The sequence below is a fragment of the Oxyura jamaicensis genome, chromosome 2, assembly GCF_011077185.1.
Source record: "Oxyura jamaicensis isolate SHBP4307 breed ruddy duck chromosome 2, BPBGC_Ojam_1.0, whole genome shotgun sequence".
NCBI lineage: Eukaryota > Metazoa > Chordata > Aves > Anseriformes > Anatidae > Oxyura > Oxyura jamaicensis.
In genome coordinates, this window is record NC_048894.1 from 21,471,038 (window position 1) to 21,487,161 (window position 16,124).

Below are 16,124 nucleotides of genomic sequence, written 5' to 3' on the forward strand. Positions count from 1 at the left end.
CACAGTGCATCTTGGCTCTGTTTTCCAGTCCAGAGAAAAATTCTTAATTCATTTGTTCTCCTCCCAAAAAACTTGATCATTCCGGAAGGAAGCTAAGTGACTATGACCTAATATGTTTACATGATTAGACAGACTTCTAAAGACTTTCCAGAGGATCTTAAAATCTGAATACTGAAGACTGATTTTTTCCTGGACCTGAAAAACTACAGAATTTTTAGCAGCTTATAATAGAAAGCGTCTTAAGTTGAAGGCTCATTCAATATGCGATGTGCTTTACTACATTCATTTTCATTCAGTTGGATGCACTTCTGCACTCCCTATTTCCTAGATGGATAAGGCACCATGTAAATGACTAAGCTATTTATAGCCTGAGCAAGCAAGGTTTAAGTAGTGCACACAAGTAATTGAACTGTGCATTGATTTTATCCTAAGAGATTCTTTAATGCCAGCCACATAGGAGGGTTGAATATGCTTGCTGATTTCAGAAAGAGCTCTCATTAGCCAGGAGCGGACCCATTAGTCTTGCCATAGGGTCAGGTTCTTTTCCTTGCTGCTGGAGTAGTTGACAAAGCTGCAGTAACTTTCTCACTAATTACAATGCCTCTCTTGTTCTGAAAAGAATCACTGAACCTCTAGGTTTATTTTATGTAGAACACCCCACAGCATATGTGAAAACTCACTTGTCTTTTCTTTAAAAAACTTAAATTTTAATTCAGTACCTCTCCCTTAAACAGTCTAAAGTATGCAGCTTTTGCACATAGAAGTTAAAGTTCAAATAGTTGTTCACTTCCTTTTAAAATAGTGTACAAAATATAGCGTATAACTGCTTCAGCAAGGTAAGTTTGATGACATACCAGAACAGCAAAGCATCTCCCAAAGCATTCCAAATCTAAGCATATACACCCTTTGAGTGCCAGAGCATAATGGTTTACTAATCACTTTTTCCCCCTCCCCAATAAAAGCACAAGAGGATGTTTCAGGTTCAGCATTGTATGAACTGCATTTCACACGTTGGAACCACTTATACTGAAACATACTTAGTCTTCCAAATCTTCATGTTAATACTACTGTTTTGTGGCAAGTAAAAGTTAGGTGTTGCTCTGGTTCAAGTCATACTCACTGGCGTATACTATTTATATCATGAGTGGATTAGTGCTTCAACAGACTGATCTGTAGTTCTTACACATAAGCTACACCTTAAAAGTTGAACTGGCACAGCTCAACAGTTCAAGCTGCACTGCTGCCACAGACCAGCTGGAGGCTGAGCTTCTGAATGAGCCCTCACTGCAGCGCAGAGAAGTGGATAATGAATGTGGGATATGCACAAAGCCAAGCTCGCTTAAAAGCCTGGAGCCTTCACAAAGCTTAATCGGTTTGAGACAGAGGTAGAAGTGCCTTGAAGTGCACCAAATAAGTATGCAAGATTAAGTTAGCCTTAAGTCAAAGAATCTTTTGACTGAATCAATCTGATTAGATTAGATTCTCTAGAACAAAAAAGAGAAGTGGTTTTGCACTGAACTTCACACTAAATTGGCTTAGCACTAGTAATTGAGCAACTGTAGTTAAGGCAGAGCCTCATTTCTGAATTGTTTCAAACTTCAGTGCCCAGAAAGGTGGCAGACACTGAATTCCCAGGCCAAATGAGAATAGGTGTCTCAATCTCCACACTATCTCATTAAGACTCCTGGTCTCAGACTACAGTTATAGTGTAGTCAAAAGCTTTGCTCAGGGAAATACTGAAAATCAGATGGTGACTTCCTGAATGGTGAGATCTACCAACGCCTACAAAGAGCTCTGAGACTAAGTCAGTCAGTGCTGGAGATACTGGGCAGCCAGTTCCAGCTAGGAGGAGTGCTAGCAATGCAGCAGTTTTAGGGAAGATATCTTGTTTTAAGGCACTTTCCTAAATATCTTCTAGTCCAAATAAGGCTTAATCCAAGCCAAAAGCTGTTTTTGCACAATCAAAGCCTCCGCTCAGAACTTTTTGAACACTACACAGCTGGTTCTCTCTGCCACTTGGGTTTTAGATCATCTGGCCAACATTGTAGCTTCCTAACAGGAACTAAACTCTTGTGCAGCTTGTTTCTTACATTAAGATCTTAGTTTACATGGGATGCAACACCACATCCCTAACAGACATCAAAAGAACATGGACTTGACTGCTGTGAACTTACCCCAGGAACGAATTGCCTGTTTCCGATCAGCAAACACCACCGATATGAGAGGCTAAATTTGAAACAGTTTTCTGGTAGGGCACTAAGTGATGCGATTCACCAAAAGGGAGCTCTACCTTGTGCAAAACCTCAGCCACACACCCGTCGGACACTTTTCCCTCGAAATGTGCCCACAACATTACACACTGGGTAAGAATGCGGCCCCCTGCGCCCTCCCCTCCGACACAAAGGGGTCTATTATCCCAGTCTGCTGCCGCCACGCTCGCCGTAATGCCTCTATCTGCATTCCTCGGTGAATCCCATAGAAACCATTAATACCCTTCAGCCAAGCGAGCAGATGGCTGCTCCCTTTCGCTTTTATTGGCTCGGAAAGCGATTCCACATCGGAGCGCTTTTGTAACACCGGCTAGACTCGGATCAAGCCAGACAATGGCCTCCCCCCTCCCTTTTGGGGTCCCCTAAAGCCAACGGGGCGGCTCCGCGTGAGAACCGCGGCGGCTCCTTTGTGTGTGGCCGCGGCCCCCCGGCCCCTGCCCCCCTCCCACAGCCCGGGGCTCCCCGCACCGACCTGCCTGAAGGACTGCAGGGTGTTCTCCGCCTCCTCCCGCTGCAGCATCTCCTCCTGCAACCTGCAAGCGGCGAGACACGGTGAGGGGCTGCCCGGCGGGCCCTGCCCTGCCCTCCCCACCCCTCCCGCGTCCCCCTCAGGCCCCACTCACTTCTCCCTCAGCCTCATGATGTCGTCGGCCAGGTTGTCCCGCTCCACCTCCACCCGCGCCTTGTCGTTGGTGAGCTGGTCCACCTGCCGGCGCAGCTCCCGCATCTCCTCCTCGTACAGGTCGCCCAGGCGGGACGTGCCCTTGCCCTTGAGCTGCTCCAGCTCGGCCAGCAGGATCTTGTTCTGCTGCTCCAAGAAGCGCACCTTGTCGATGTAGTTGGCGAAGCGGTCGTTGAGCTCCTGCAGCTCCACCTTCTCGTTGGTGCGGTTCGCCTTGAACTCCGTGTTGATGGCGTCGGCCAGCGTGAAGTCCACGGCGTCGTGGAGCCGCATGGGGGGCATGCTGCTCCGCAGCCGCACCGAGGTGGCCTTGGTGGCGTACATGCCGCCGGGCGAGGCGGACACGAAGCGGGCGCTGCTGGGTCGCAGCGAGCTGCTCAGCGAGTACCGGCTGCTGCTGCTCGTCACGTAGCGGCTCGACGTGCTGGGCCGGCTGCCCCCGCCGAACATGCGGCGGTACGAGGAGTTCTTGCTGCTGATGCTCATGGTGGTAGCGGCTGCGGCGGCGAAGAAGCGGGCTTTGTAATCCGGCGGGGAGCTGATGCGAGGCGAGGCTCTGAGGAGAAGGGCGGCGGCCCCCGGCCGGGCCCCATCTTTTGAGGCGGCGCCGGGCCCGCCCCGAGCCGCCCGCCGCCAATGGCCGCGCCCGGCCGGCGGGGAGGGGACGGCACGGCCCGGGGGGGGGGGCGACGGGGCGCGGGGCTCCGGGCGGCACAAAGCGGGGCGGGGGGCGGCACCGGGGGCCCTGTGGCTGCCGAGGTGGGGCCTGTGGCCGCCCCGACCCTCCACGCCCCCTCTGGAGCCGGCGCAGTGATTTGGAGGGCGGGCAGGGAAAGCCCGAAGCCCGCGCTGGGGCTGAGGCTGGGGCTGGGGCTGGGGCTGTACACGTAGCGCTGAGTCTTTCTGAGAAACTGCTTTTTTTTTTTTTTTTTTTTTTTTTTTTTTTTTTCTCTTTCTTAGCTTTCTGGAAGACGGTAGTAAGGTTAGGGGAGAGTGATGCTAACTCCGCACAGAGGGCTGCCAGACGTCCAACACAGGCTGAAAAAATGAAATGTTTCCGTCTTCCTTTGTCACGAGCAGCCCCCTCAGCGCACACGGCGCTTCATGGTGTCCTCTTCACAGCACGTCATGGTGTCCCCCATCCACTCGGGTCTGGCCTTCTGTGGCCCCAGGCCGGGGCTGGTTTTAGTGTGGATGCCAGTACGATACTGAGATAGCTGCAAGCGGGATCTCGCTGTGCTTTTGGACACAATCCCTGTAATAACTAGCATAGCAGCAGGCTTGGTTTTAGCCAAGGCTTTTTAATAGGCTCTTGCTTTTAATTTCAGTAGGCAAACCATCAGAGTCCTCAGAAGGCACCTCTCTGAATGGTAACTATTCACTAGGCGTGATCCCCAAATAGCCTCACAGGCCAGGCAAAAATCCCGGTGTTTCCAGAGCAGCGGTGCTACCAAAGTGGGGCTGCCCAGCCGTAGAGAAGAGTGATGTTGGTAGTACGGGGCATAGCATGTGGCAGAGAAAAACTAGACCGAGTAGCAGTAAGAACACTCCCCAAGATCATTTTCAGCATGAATGCAGAAGTAATTTAAGGGAGATGATGGAAGACCCTATCATTTAGAGAGTATAAAACTTGACTGGCCAAAGCATGAGGCATGTTCTCTAGGGAGCAATCCTGCAGTGACACATCTCATAAGTGACACATTTTTCCTCTTTGCTATAGGAAGTGACTGATACAGTGTAGAGATACTATCTGTAATGTATTCCTTCAGCACTTATGGGATGCAAAACTACCAGTGATTTTTAATTCCTTTCAACTCGCAGTCCTGCAGAAGCAAGTATCTGCACTGGAAATTCTGATAAACCTGAACACGAGCAGTGGGCAGATGGTAAGGTCATTTTCATACCCCAATTCACAGTGAAGATAGATATTCTGCTTCAGGTATTGTACCTTACGAGGAAGAATTGAAGCCCATATATTTTATTAATTTGTTTTGTTTTGTTTTGTTTTGTGTGTGTGTGCGTGCTTTAGTTTGATGGCAACAAGAAGAATAGGAATGCAGTTTGTGTCTAAATGTCAGTAATTCCCTTCGTCGTGCACGGAAGCTTAGTAGCAACAATGAAGCTGACAAGGTTGAGCTACTGAAGTGCTTGCAGCATGAGTCCTAGCCTACAGCCTGCTTCATTCATGCCCTGAATAGGAGGCAGGGGCCTCTCAGCCTTCCTGAGGCTGGCTGGCTCTTCGGTCCTCTGACAGTGCTTTGTTCAAGCCATCAAGTTTGAGCTATAAGGCTCTGTGAGTCCTGGCACAAAAGTACACACTTCTTATATGAGCAGGCAAAAAGTAAAGCGGCACATAGCATACAGCCTCGCAGAGTAAAGATGCTTTACTCAGCAGCACCAATAGTTGTAACAGATTGTTAGTTTTTGAAAGGTGCGCCATGCTCAATCTGCTTCTCTTAATACACCACAACTTGTTTCTACTCCACAAAACCTTTTATGGCACACACATGCAACTGTCATCCTTCATTCAGAAAATGCTTTGCCCCTAAAATTCAGGGAAGTGTTTGTTCTGGTAAATAAATACGACCTCCTTCCCCCTTGTTTCAAATGTAATCTCCGTATGTTTATGCCAATGCTACCATATGTACTCTTGGCTACCTGCCTCATTGCTGTTTCTCACTGTGAAATTTTCCTAAAAATGTTAGGATATTGTCAGTTTTCAGACTTACAATAAACTCAAAAGTGCCTTTTGCTGGTTGGCATTTAACACAGGTGCAGAAATGGAGGAAGCTCCAAGTTTCTGGTAAGGCTGTGATAAACATAACCTATACTTGCAACCCAAACCCAAAGGGGAACAAAAACTGGACTCTTGAGATGCAGAAAGATATCCAGAGTACTTGGCATCAAATGTATCTCAGCATAGCTGAAAAAAATCGTGTAGAGTGTACTTGTTTTAACTGAAGTCAAACCACAGTAATCAGCCTAATTTTAAGGAAAATGCCATGGGACTCTCAGAGACCCTGGCTGGTCAGGATCTTGACCATTTACACGAAGGATACACAGCTAACAGCATCACTAAACACCACGTCAGGGATTATTCATAGACTGGTCTATTAGTGAAGAAGGATCAGCCGCCTTGTTCACTGCGTTGCCTTCCTTTGCAATTCAGTACTCAGGCCAGCTGCTGTTCAGCCTGCTGCCACTTACCTCTACAGAGGTAGATCAGAAGAAAGCCAATGGCACTCTGAAAAGGAAATTCATGTTTTTCTTGTGAGCCTTTTGGTTCATGCTGCTCCATTTGTTTTTGGCCTTTTTTATTTTTATTTATTTTTGGCCAGAGAATTGATTGGTTCTCAGCCAAGAATGGAATACAGAATCAGTGCCTATAAGTGTAGCAAAAAAATATTTGATTGTTGCTTAACTTTCATTAACAGGGAAAAAGGGTATGCATAGGGAGAGAGTGCAGATGCCTACACTACTTTTCACTGAAAATCTGTTACACTAAGAATGAAAAATCCTTTGTAACAGTCAGAACTTCTCTGACAAGTAGGTGTTGGTCTGAAAACATCACTGAAAATAATGAAATTCACATTATTTTAATTTGTTATTTGATTTAAACAGCAAGAAACTAGAGAAATATTGTCCAAATATTGAATGTGCTTTCCTATTATTATAAACCTGGACTAAACAGATTTGACTCATTTCATTAATTAGATTTCTGCACTTTTAGTGAAGATTCTGCTTTACAATATGAAATGCTCTCTTTTTTTTTTTTTTTTTTCCAGGAAGTATATAATGACCCTTAAATGTAAAATATCCACCAAAAATATCCTGCTATGCAAATGCAATCACTTTGTCTCTCAGTTCCATAAAGCATCCTTAAATCCTTTTGGGAGCAACTGGGCTACAGAGGCATTCCTTCCCTCTTCCCCTGGTCCTATGAATATTGAACATGCTCCATGGAAGAGGGGCTCACTACAACAGGAGGACATGAAAGAGTGTTAATGTCCTGCAGCAACTGAATAGGGAATCTCCATAATATTCAGACACAGCAAGTGAGTGAATGCTGCAACTTCTCGTGAAAAAGAGCACTTCATCCTTCAGCTGTGGTTTGAGAAGACTCAGGCTTCTTTGGTTTTGAGAGCAGAAAAGTCTTAGGTTCCCATTAAAAAAAAAAAAAAAGTAAATGCTGGTGGTAAATCAGCTGAGGCTGTCCCTCACTCTGACTGGAGGCTGAGTGTGACAGGGGTCCCCCAAGAAAGGCCAGTACTCACTGTAGCCTTGGTTCAGCATTTGGACAAGCTAGCTGAAGGCAACCCCTCTGAGCCCAGAGAGAAGTCGTCTGTTTCTGAACCCAGAGATTGCTTCTCCCTACACACTGCCAGAGAGCAGCTGATTTTGTTTTTTGGAACACCATGAGGCTAACACATAAGTGTTGGGGCATTTAAGTCTCCCTTTCTGAGTGACCTCCTTGACAAATTAAGGTCTGAAAAAATACATCGATTTTTTTTTAATGAAATTTATTTTTAAAGTTGTATTGCCTATGGTAGTTGCCATTGTTACAAAACATACCAAATGTCTGTGAGTAGCTACTGATTTTTTCAAGAAAATGACTAGGTTATATACTCAAAACTAACCACGTCTCTCTGCAATATTATATTTTAATGTAAAATGAACTATATGAAACTGGTAAGTCTTTCATCACTAGGGAAGTGTTCTGAGCATGACTCATGCCACCCAGTTGTATGATGTTATTATTGCTGTGCATAAAGTTCCCTCTACTATGGTTTCTAGTTGCCAGAACAGGGTATTTTCTGTATCCTTTTGTCCCTCTTTTACCAAATCAGGTAGGCATTTTCAAAGCCAGTATGGCCCTCTGCCTGAGGCCCGTGTTGTCTCAAACAGCATGCACAATTCCAGCAACGTAGTGGAGAGAAATTGAAGTTTTTCAGCTCTTCCATAGGTCTAGCGATTACTGTAATCCGTCCCTTAAAAAATAAGAAAAAAAAAAAAAAAAAAGACAACCTGTATACTCTGAATCACTGCATTTAACAGCAACAGCACTAGCTGATGACTCTCAACAGTATCTTTAGCAATGACTGGGATGTAAAGGCCAAGAATTTCCAAACTGACAAGAGGCATGGCATGCTTTGAGGTTTGATGCTCAGCCTGAAACTCTTTAGGCAGAACTAATTTCCAGACCATGCCAAGTGCCTCAGTCTTAATTTGGGTGTTCAAACCTAGGTAATTTGAAATTTCAGCTGTTTGAGTTCCTTATTTCATGAAGCTTGCATTTTGCCAAAGACAAACCAGGCAAAACTCATTCAGAGGGCAAAAGAACAAGAGAAGTGCATGAGGATCTTGAATATAAATGAGAGTGTTAATGCTCTTAATTTGACCCAATCATCTTTTAAATTCTTGAAAGTCTTTTTACTTAGAGAAACTGTTTTTTTGTAAGAGATTTATTGTGGTAGGAATAAGAAAATGGGTGTTTGGATGCTCATGTAGATGTGCATACAGAAGAAAACAAGGCACACAACGGAGAAATGATGGCAGTGAAAAGGGCGACAGAAACCACAGATTGAGGAAGACATCAGATTTAATGAACATGGTATAATCAGAGTCCACGTCTTCACATTTTTGAGAGAGGAAAAGGTACCACATTCAGTAGTAGAAAGATGTCAATACTCAAATCACAGGGACTGAGTGGAAAAAGAAGGAGCAGATGAATGCTGCACTGAGTTAAATTACAGCATAGCAAGATGGGGAAAATGGAGGCAAGAGAAGATGTAGGACATGAAGTGTTTTTTAGCTGAAAGGGATTACCCCATAATCCTACACTGAAAAAGAAAAAAAAAAAACAACAACAACCAACCAACCAAACCAACAAACAAAAAAAAATTAAATAAATACTTGGGCATGTGTTGAATACTTAAACAGATGATGTACAGGAACATAGAAAAGAAAGGCTTGAGGAGAAAAAATGAATTTCACCTTATGCTTCCAGAGCTTGAAGAAACATTAAATCATCCAGGAGAAAGTACAGGAAAGACAGAGATTAATTATTGTTGCTTCTTCTTTATGGTTCACTCTTGCAGACTGATACAAAACTGGAGGAGCTAGCGACTGCTGACAAGAAAAACAGTGTTTTGCTGAAGGCCGACTCTGTCAGTGTCGTGTTCCCCCTGACCCCTCTCCATGCTTACTAATGTGTCTTCTGGACTCAGATTCTTTGATCCAGTGGAACTACCATCCTATGGTGCAAAGCTTGCCTAGCTCATCACAAATGAACGGAGGAAGGAATGGGGAGAAATTTTTTCAGCACTGTTCACATCTCACCCTGATATTGGAACTTGTTCACGTAGCTTTAGTTATAGCTGTGCTTCTTGTTTTCAGTGAGTCTCACAAATGGGATAAAAGACTTGTAAATATTTGTTTGAATATGATTTTTCTGGAATACCTTCTTTCAATATCAAAGCAAACAATTTCACGGTGCCTTTTGATGACTAAATAGTCCTCTTTTTTTTTTTTTTTTTTTTTTTTTTTTTTTTTCCTATGGAACTACTCAAGGATCACAATGGACACTTTATAAAGCCTTTTTAACTTAAGTAAAGGATTTTACTTTATAGTCAGTTCAAGCTTTCAGTAGAGCATTTGTAAAATGCTTTTTCTTTCTGTCCTTTGCCACTCTGTTGACTTCGCTGCCTTGTCTTTGCTATCAAGAACAGTACTCAGTTGTTATCCCTGCATTCAGCTGTTGGCACAGGTAGAAGTCAACAGCATGGATGAACATTCATTCGTCACATTACAATAGGAAAACATAAATACAAATTTGTCTGGGATTGCTGTTTTAAAATTTGAGATTGCAATCCTTTTCAAACTCGAGTCATCCATCCATTCATCCATCCATTCTCTCTGTTGGAAAAAGCTAAAAGAAGTGATTCTAGTAGGCCATTAATGAACCCTGTCAGTTACACATTTACTACTTCTTTTTGGCCAAGGTTTTTCAAAGCAAACTGCTTAAAGGGCTCCTCTAGCCAAAAAACAATTAAATCTGGGGAGTGATTTCATTCTTTTCTCTCCCCCAGTTCCATCACTTACACAAAGCATAAATAGCCTAATGTTTTCTTGCCATGATATACCAGGAAATGATGATGTTCTTTTTGAGGAAGGGGCAGGACACAGCAATGGAATTATTAATTACGTGCTGCAATTGTTCAATTCTTCCTCTGAGATGCCCAGGACAAGCAGAAAAGTACTAGCTGAGGGCCAAGTTTTTACTGGATTCCTCAGTTCAAGCTCTTGTGCCAAATCCTTGGTTCCAATGAGTCTCATAAACTGACTGTACATTGTGTTAGCCACTCTGGGATTAGTTAGCTTCTTACAAAGGGAAGAGGACGTGGCTTGCACACCCCAAAGCTGAGAAGACCGACTTTCTACATGCCTGCTCTATGCTTAATCTCCAAGCATGAATATGCTCTGTCCAGATGGGGTTGACGAGGGAAGATGATCCAGATTTAAGATGGTAGTATGCAAAAATAAAAAAATAAAAATTTAACTACAGGGACTGGAGTAGAAAAAGTATTAAATACATATAAAGCAGATGGTGTATATGGTTGGAGAAGGAAAAGGGAAAGTATCTAGAAGAGTGGAGAGTCCTTATTTTTCAGGTGGAAAGGTGTCCTGCTTTCCATTACAAACATGGACTCACAATATACCTGAAATTTTCCTTGATAATTTGGCTCTTGCTTATGGTCATTGTGTAGGAAAGAGTTAATGCCTGTGTGGAATGACTGGAGGAAGGACATAGAAACTGTTTAGGAGCTTTGTAGATGCTTTATTGGTGTTGACTCTCAAACTTTTCCAGTGTTTGTGGCTCCTTATCTGACGTGAAATATGCATTTCCCATAAGCTCCACAACATGGAGGTTACCAAGCCCACAACCTAAGGCCAAAGCACAGCAGGATGAAATAACTTCCTGCATAATGAAGGAGCCTTCTAGGTAATGAAACAACATGCAGGCCAGATCGTTCAAAGACAGAGGACTGGATTACTGTGAATATGGTAATAACGCTGTAGTCCAACAGATGTATTCCTAAAATCATCAACTTCTATAGTATCAAGAGAAGTCTAGAGATATATTCTGTAAATGAATTATCTCAAGGACATAGTACTATTGTACTATAATATTTGTGGTGCCTGGACTGGTACTGACAATGGGATGTATGCATAATGGAGGTTAATTAATGACTTGTGTTTAACTCCATTTTCTGATTTTTGCACAACTATGCTCTATAGCATAGGAGATGAGTGCTATATGTGACTTGGCACTGTTTCTGCAATGAAGTCATCCTCAGGGACTTTGGCTGCTGTGCAGGGTCCCTGATAGACAATTCCAACAATATCCCATTGTATTTCTCTTATGAATTATGTGAAACATTTGCTGGAGTCAGCCAAATCCCTACAGATGAATATTGACACTGCCAGTCTGTACTGGCATATGTCTTGTGCAAGAAGACTTCCCTTCTTCAGAAAGAACTATTTTAGACTTTCTTAACCCATTTAGGTTAGGTTTATTTGTGCTGCTGTCTCTAGGCTGTCTCAGCAAAATTAATGTTTTAAATTCATAGCACTTTTTCTAAAAAAGGTTTGTTTCAACTTTAGGAAGACCCATTCTTACCTCAGGCAATACTTAATTGGGAAAAAGGATCCAAACAAACCTAGCAGCCAAAAGTGACACCTTTCTGTTTTAGTTGGAAAAATTTACAAGGTTTTACAGGATTTTAAATTAATCCTCAATTCCATTTTACCTTTACACAATCTCACAACTTCTTCAAACCTGTGCTTTTCTATAGACCATTTTCTAAGAGACTTTCTGTCCCAGCTGCTAAGGTTAAGTGTATTGGTATGCTTGACAGACACCTGTAGAAACAAACGTAGTAAAAAAAAAAAAAAAAAAAAAAAAAAAAAAAGAGAGAGAGAATATTTACACTGCAGTCACTCCTATAATTGCAACTTTAAGTGATATACCAAATGGCCTTAAACTAGTTTTGAAGTAACTCATTTGCGAAGTGCCAGTAATGTAACCAAGGTGGAAAAGACTTCAGTGCTGCAGAGGCATCATGTGCTCAACTTCTTGGGCAGGTTTGGTAGTCCTCAGTGCGTGCATTTGTGGTTTCAAGATAGCTCAGTAAGTCTGCAGTTACAGCTCTGCTGTGGCTGCATTTAAGATTTGCTTCCTCTCTGGAGGAAACACCCTACTACTGAAATCCTACCACCATGGTGACCAGCGTAAGGCATCTCATTTCCTGTGCCAGCTATAGGCGTACTCAAAGATTAAAATCATCACGTGGGGCTGAATGAAAAAACAAAGTTTGGGCAGGGGAAGAACTTTTTTAAAAAAGACAAGCCTGTGGTATACAAAAGCTTTAGGTGATACTAGATGGGTTTGTGACCAAAGGCACGATCAATGCCAGTGTATAGATAGCTACAAGTTCTTCTCAGTTTGTCATTCTGTATACTATGCACACCATATGGGGATGCTGGAGATTAAAACTCCTGCCTTAAGCAAAAAGGTAAGAAGCACATCCAGGCTTGCCATCTGCACTCATCTGTCTCTTCTCCTTATCCCCCCTCCTCTGAGAGAGCTAGAACGTGTTACCATCTCCTCCTGCTCTGCAAGGGAGCTGGGATCTCCCACGCCATCAGCATGTCCTGAGGGAGTAGCTTGAACGGATCTGCCCTGCATCTGCTGCCACCAGTTTCCTGTGACCCTTCAAGATCTGACTCAAAGCAAATTCACTGCAACAGAAATCTTTTGGCTGACTGCAGCAGGACTTGTAGAGCTCAGATTCTGTTTTGTTCAGTCCAGCAAAGATTTTATACAGAGATATATATTGCTTACAAGACTTCTTTTGTTTTTGTTTTTGTTTTTTTTTTAATCCTTTATTTTTGGCCAGGTGTTGGAACGTGTAAGTACAACAAGAAAGTCAACAACACTATGTTGACATAATGCCTCTCATCCAGCCAGGGTTACCACTGCAGGCCAAACATAACAAACAGGCCAGATTTGTTTATATTTATTTCAACCAGGAAGGTAATGAATTAATTAGAGAAGCAATGTCTTTTTTATTCCTTATTCCCTACAGAGTACATGCATAACTCCAGAACCTGAAAATAAAATGTTGAAATGAGATTAATATGTCTGAAAATAGAAAGGCTATAAATACTTGTGTTTGATGGCTCTTCAGATAATTTCAGTTATATACATTTTCCCTGTATAGAGTGCTTAGAAACGGGTTGGGAGAGGCTAACAAACCTAGCCTGATGTGGGTTTCACTTCTAGTCTTGCAGATGTGTAGGATTATAGATGAAAATCGTAGGCTTCAGTGGACATACTGGCACAGCCCAGCACGGTTCCTGGAAATGCCATGTTGGTGGCTGAAAGCTAACTTTACTGAGCAACGCTTCATCAGAAACCAAGTCTGATAAAGTCCCTCATGAAACATTACATCTAGTACAGCTCAATTTTGATAAACTGCAAAAGGTTTTCAGTATTAGTAACATACTGGGCCAATGGTTATGGAAACAATAATTTATGCTAGACATTCTCAGTGAACTTTTTCAATCAGTGATGGCATCGCAAGAGTATGACATGCCTAGCATTCCTTCCTAGCCACTGTGATTTCTGACCCAGAACTTGAGCTTCTCTTCTAGACAGCTGAGATGTCTGTATAATTTTTCTGATCTTCATTTAGGTATTTAGTAGGTTATACTAGACTTTTGGACACAAGAGATCTTGTTTGTCATTCAATCACCAACAATATTTGCTTTTACTGCAGCCTTAGTGCACTTTTAAACACTTGGCATGTCAGCAGAGAGAGATTTTTCTTGTTCTCTTTCCTTTTTTGCATATAGAGGAAATGCTCACAAACACTTCAAAGTACAGATCTACTAGCTTCCACTATGTGGCTTTACAGTGAGGGATTACATTCAAAGGAAACTTGAAGCAATTGATACTGCTACGGCACTGTGGCATCAATAAAACCCTGTGACATGCACTGCAGACTGGTGACCTTCTGCTCACAGATGGGTGCAGATGGACGCCTTGGTGGCCTGTTAGTCACTGCTCCCTGCAGATGGGATGGCAGGGAGAAACTGCAGGAGAAGACTTGAAAACTGCAGAAGGCCTAAGGTGCCTATGAAATGTTGTGTGGGGGGTTGTTTCATGTATTTGTTGCTGGTGTGAACCATAAAAATACAACAGTGGAAATCCTTGCTTTTTTCTTTGAGCACAAGAGCATGCATGGCCCTGTCACAGTTTGTCATTTTAACTTCCAGTTGTTGATACAGTGAAACACAGAATCCTAAAGCGGTGTTTTTTGCATGTTTCTGTGATGTTATTTTGCAGCATTGGTAATTGTAACAGTTTTAACACTCTGAAAGCATTGCAAGAGGAGAAAATATTGCAGTGGTTTCCCTTGCATGTTCCTCTTACCACATGCATCTATTTCACTGGATGTGTTTACTGGTTACCAGGACAACAGTTTCAGATCTAGCACGATTACCTATATCATACCAGTCATCAGAGATGTGGGCAAACTTCGGAAACTTCTGAACTGAGGAAATGCTGCCAGTTGCTAGGAGGCAGGAGTTTTCCAAAGCTGTCTCAATGAAAATGCTGGTATCATATGCTGATGTCTTGGCTTCAAAAATGCCATTAAATGATCAGTTTGCTAAACTTATATTTTACTATAAATATATGTCAGTCAAGAAAATAGATGCTTTGTCAATGCATTATCATAGTTCTATGGATGTGTTCATTTAGAATAAACTAGTTTTTCTTTATAAAAGGCTAGCATTTCTTATTTTAAGCCAGGTATATTGTTGAGGCATAACTGATATACGAAACAGTAAAAACCTGTGTCCAAATAACATTAAGAGTTCAAAGCTGCAGAATCTGAAATCCCTTATCAGAAAGTCAAAATCAGAAGGGTCATAGAACAAACTGCTTCCCTTGAAGTCTTAAGGAGCTGTACAAATACCTTTACTGAGAGTGGAACAGGGCCTGAAGGCAGATATTGGACTCGAGCTCTTGTTATTAATCTCCTCTGTTAATCAAATCAAATGTTGTTTGAGATTTACAGGAATCCTAACCATCCTATATGCACAAAGCGAAGAAAGAGTTGTCACAATACCCAAATTTCAGTAAGTCAGAGAGATTCAGCTCGGAAATTTAGCGCAGACTGTGGCTGCTGCCAGGCCACAAGACCAAGAGAGAGCAACCATTTAGCCTGCCTGGTAGCAGTGGCAACATGTGTTACCAAGATTTTTCTAACTTAACCATGAACAAAAAAACTTATAGTTATTTTTATGCTGTCTTTACATTTATAAAGGAAGTTTGCTAGAAGTAACTGTTTCCAGAGTCTCTGGTTTGGTTTTGGTCCTTTTCATAGCTGTCAATTAATAAGGAGAACCAGGTTAGGGCAGATGACATTATACAGAATTCTAAAACTGATTACTGGCAGTTGTTTAAAAATGAGCACAAGGGAAATTTTGGTGTTTCCTATTCTTTGCAAAGTTAAGGTAATGAAATTCAGCCTAGTTTATTAATTTCTTTGTTGCCAGAGTGGAGGCTTGTTATCAGATTCTATGGTTTACTACACAGAGGATGCCTGGTAGAGGAGGTAGGTGGAGAACTTCCCCTGAGCACGGAATGTTCTACTGTCACCAGTATGGGAAAAATGCATCTGCTACTTTCTCCACTTGACTCTACCTTTGCCATGTGAATGGCAAGAATACTTTGGAAACAGGGAAAGAAGAGGGAAAAATGGGGCTCAACAATGTCTTCCCTTCTGATATAAGGAAATATTGTTCCTCTGTAGCTTTAATTGCTCCAGATACTGGGCAGCTCCAAATAAATGAACTGCTTGTGACTGCCTAAAGCCCTCATTACAATATTTAGCTTTGCTGTGATGTATATAGATTGTTGAACTAGTAACACAAGGAGCTAAAATTCATTAATGGGCTTTACTAATTTCAGTAGTCTAAAAGTCTCATTTTTCTTTACCTTTACCTTGTATCTTGTATTTTGACAGGCTCCTACTGAATTTTATCTTCTTAGCTGAGAACAATCTTGTTCATCACAGCCATCATCATCATCCCGAATCCTT

At 42.6% G+C, this 16,124-nt stretch overlaps 2 protein-coding genes across 4 annotated transcripts in view; one reads left to right on the top strand and one right to left on the bottom strand.

The window, feature by feature from the left end:
• The window catches only part of VIM (vimentin), a 31,134-nt gene that overhangs the window by 4,559 nt on the left and 10,451 nt on the right, over nt 1-16,124 (bottom strand). Inside the window, exons 2-4 of one of the 3 annotated variants that reach the window (XM_035316226.1) lie at nt 9,059-9,062; nt 2,894-3,449; nt 2,743-2,803 (exon numbers count right to left, since the gene is read on the bottom strand). In XM_035316226.1, the coding sequence (XP_035172117.1) occupies nt 2,743-2,803; nt 2,894-3,438 (606 nt within the window). In that variant the 5' untranslated portion in view covers nt 3,439-3,449; nt 9,059-9,062. Of the gene's footprint in view, nt 1-2,742; nt 2,804-2,893; nt 3,539-9,058; nt 9,063-16,124 lie in introns of those variants that run through there. The other 2 variants (XM_035316224.1, XM_035316227.1) reach the window with 2 other exon arrangements.
• Nucleotides 4,456-16,124, top strand: part of TRDMT1 (tRNA aspartic acid methyltransferase 1) — a 45,598-nt gene continuing 33,929 nt past the window's right edge. Inside the window, exon 1 of the mRNA XM_035316231.1 lies at nt 4,456-4,838. The gene's annotated coding sequence lies outside the window, so the exon portion shown is untranslated. The remainder of the gene's footprint in view (nt 4,839-16,124) is intronic.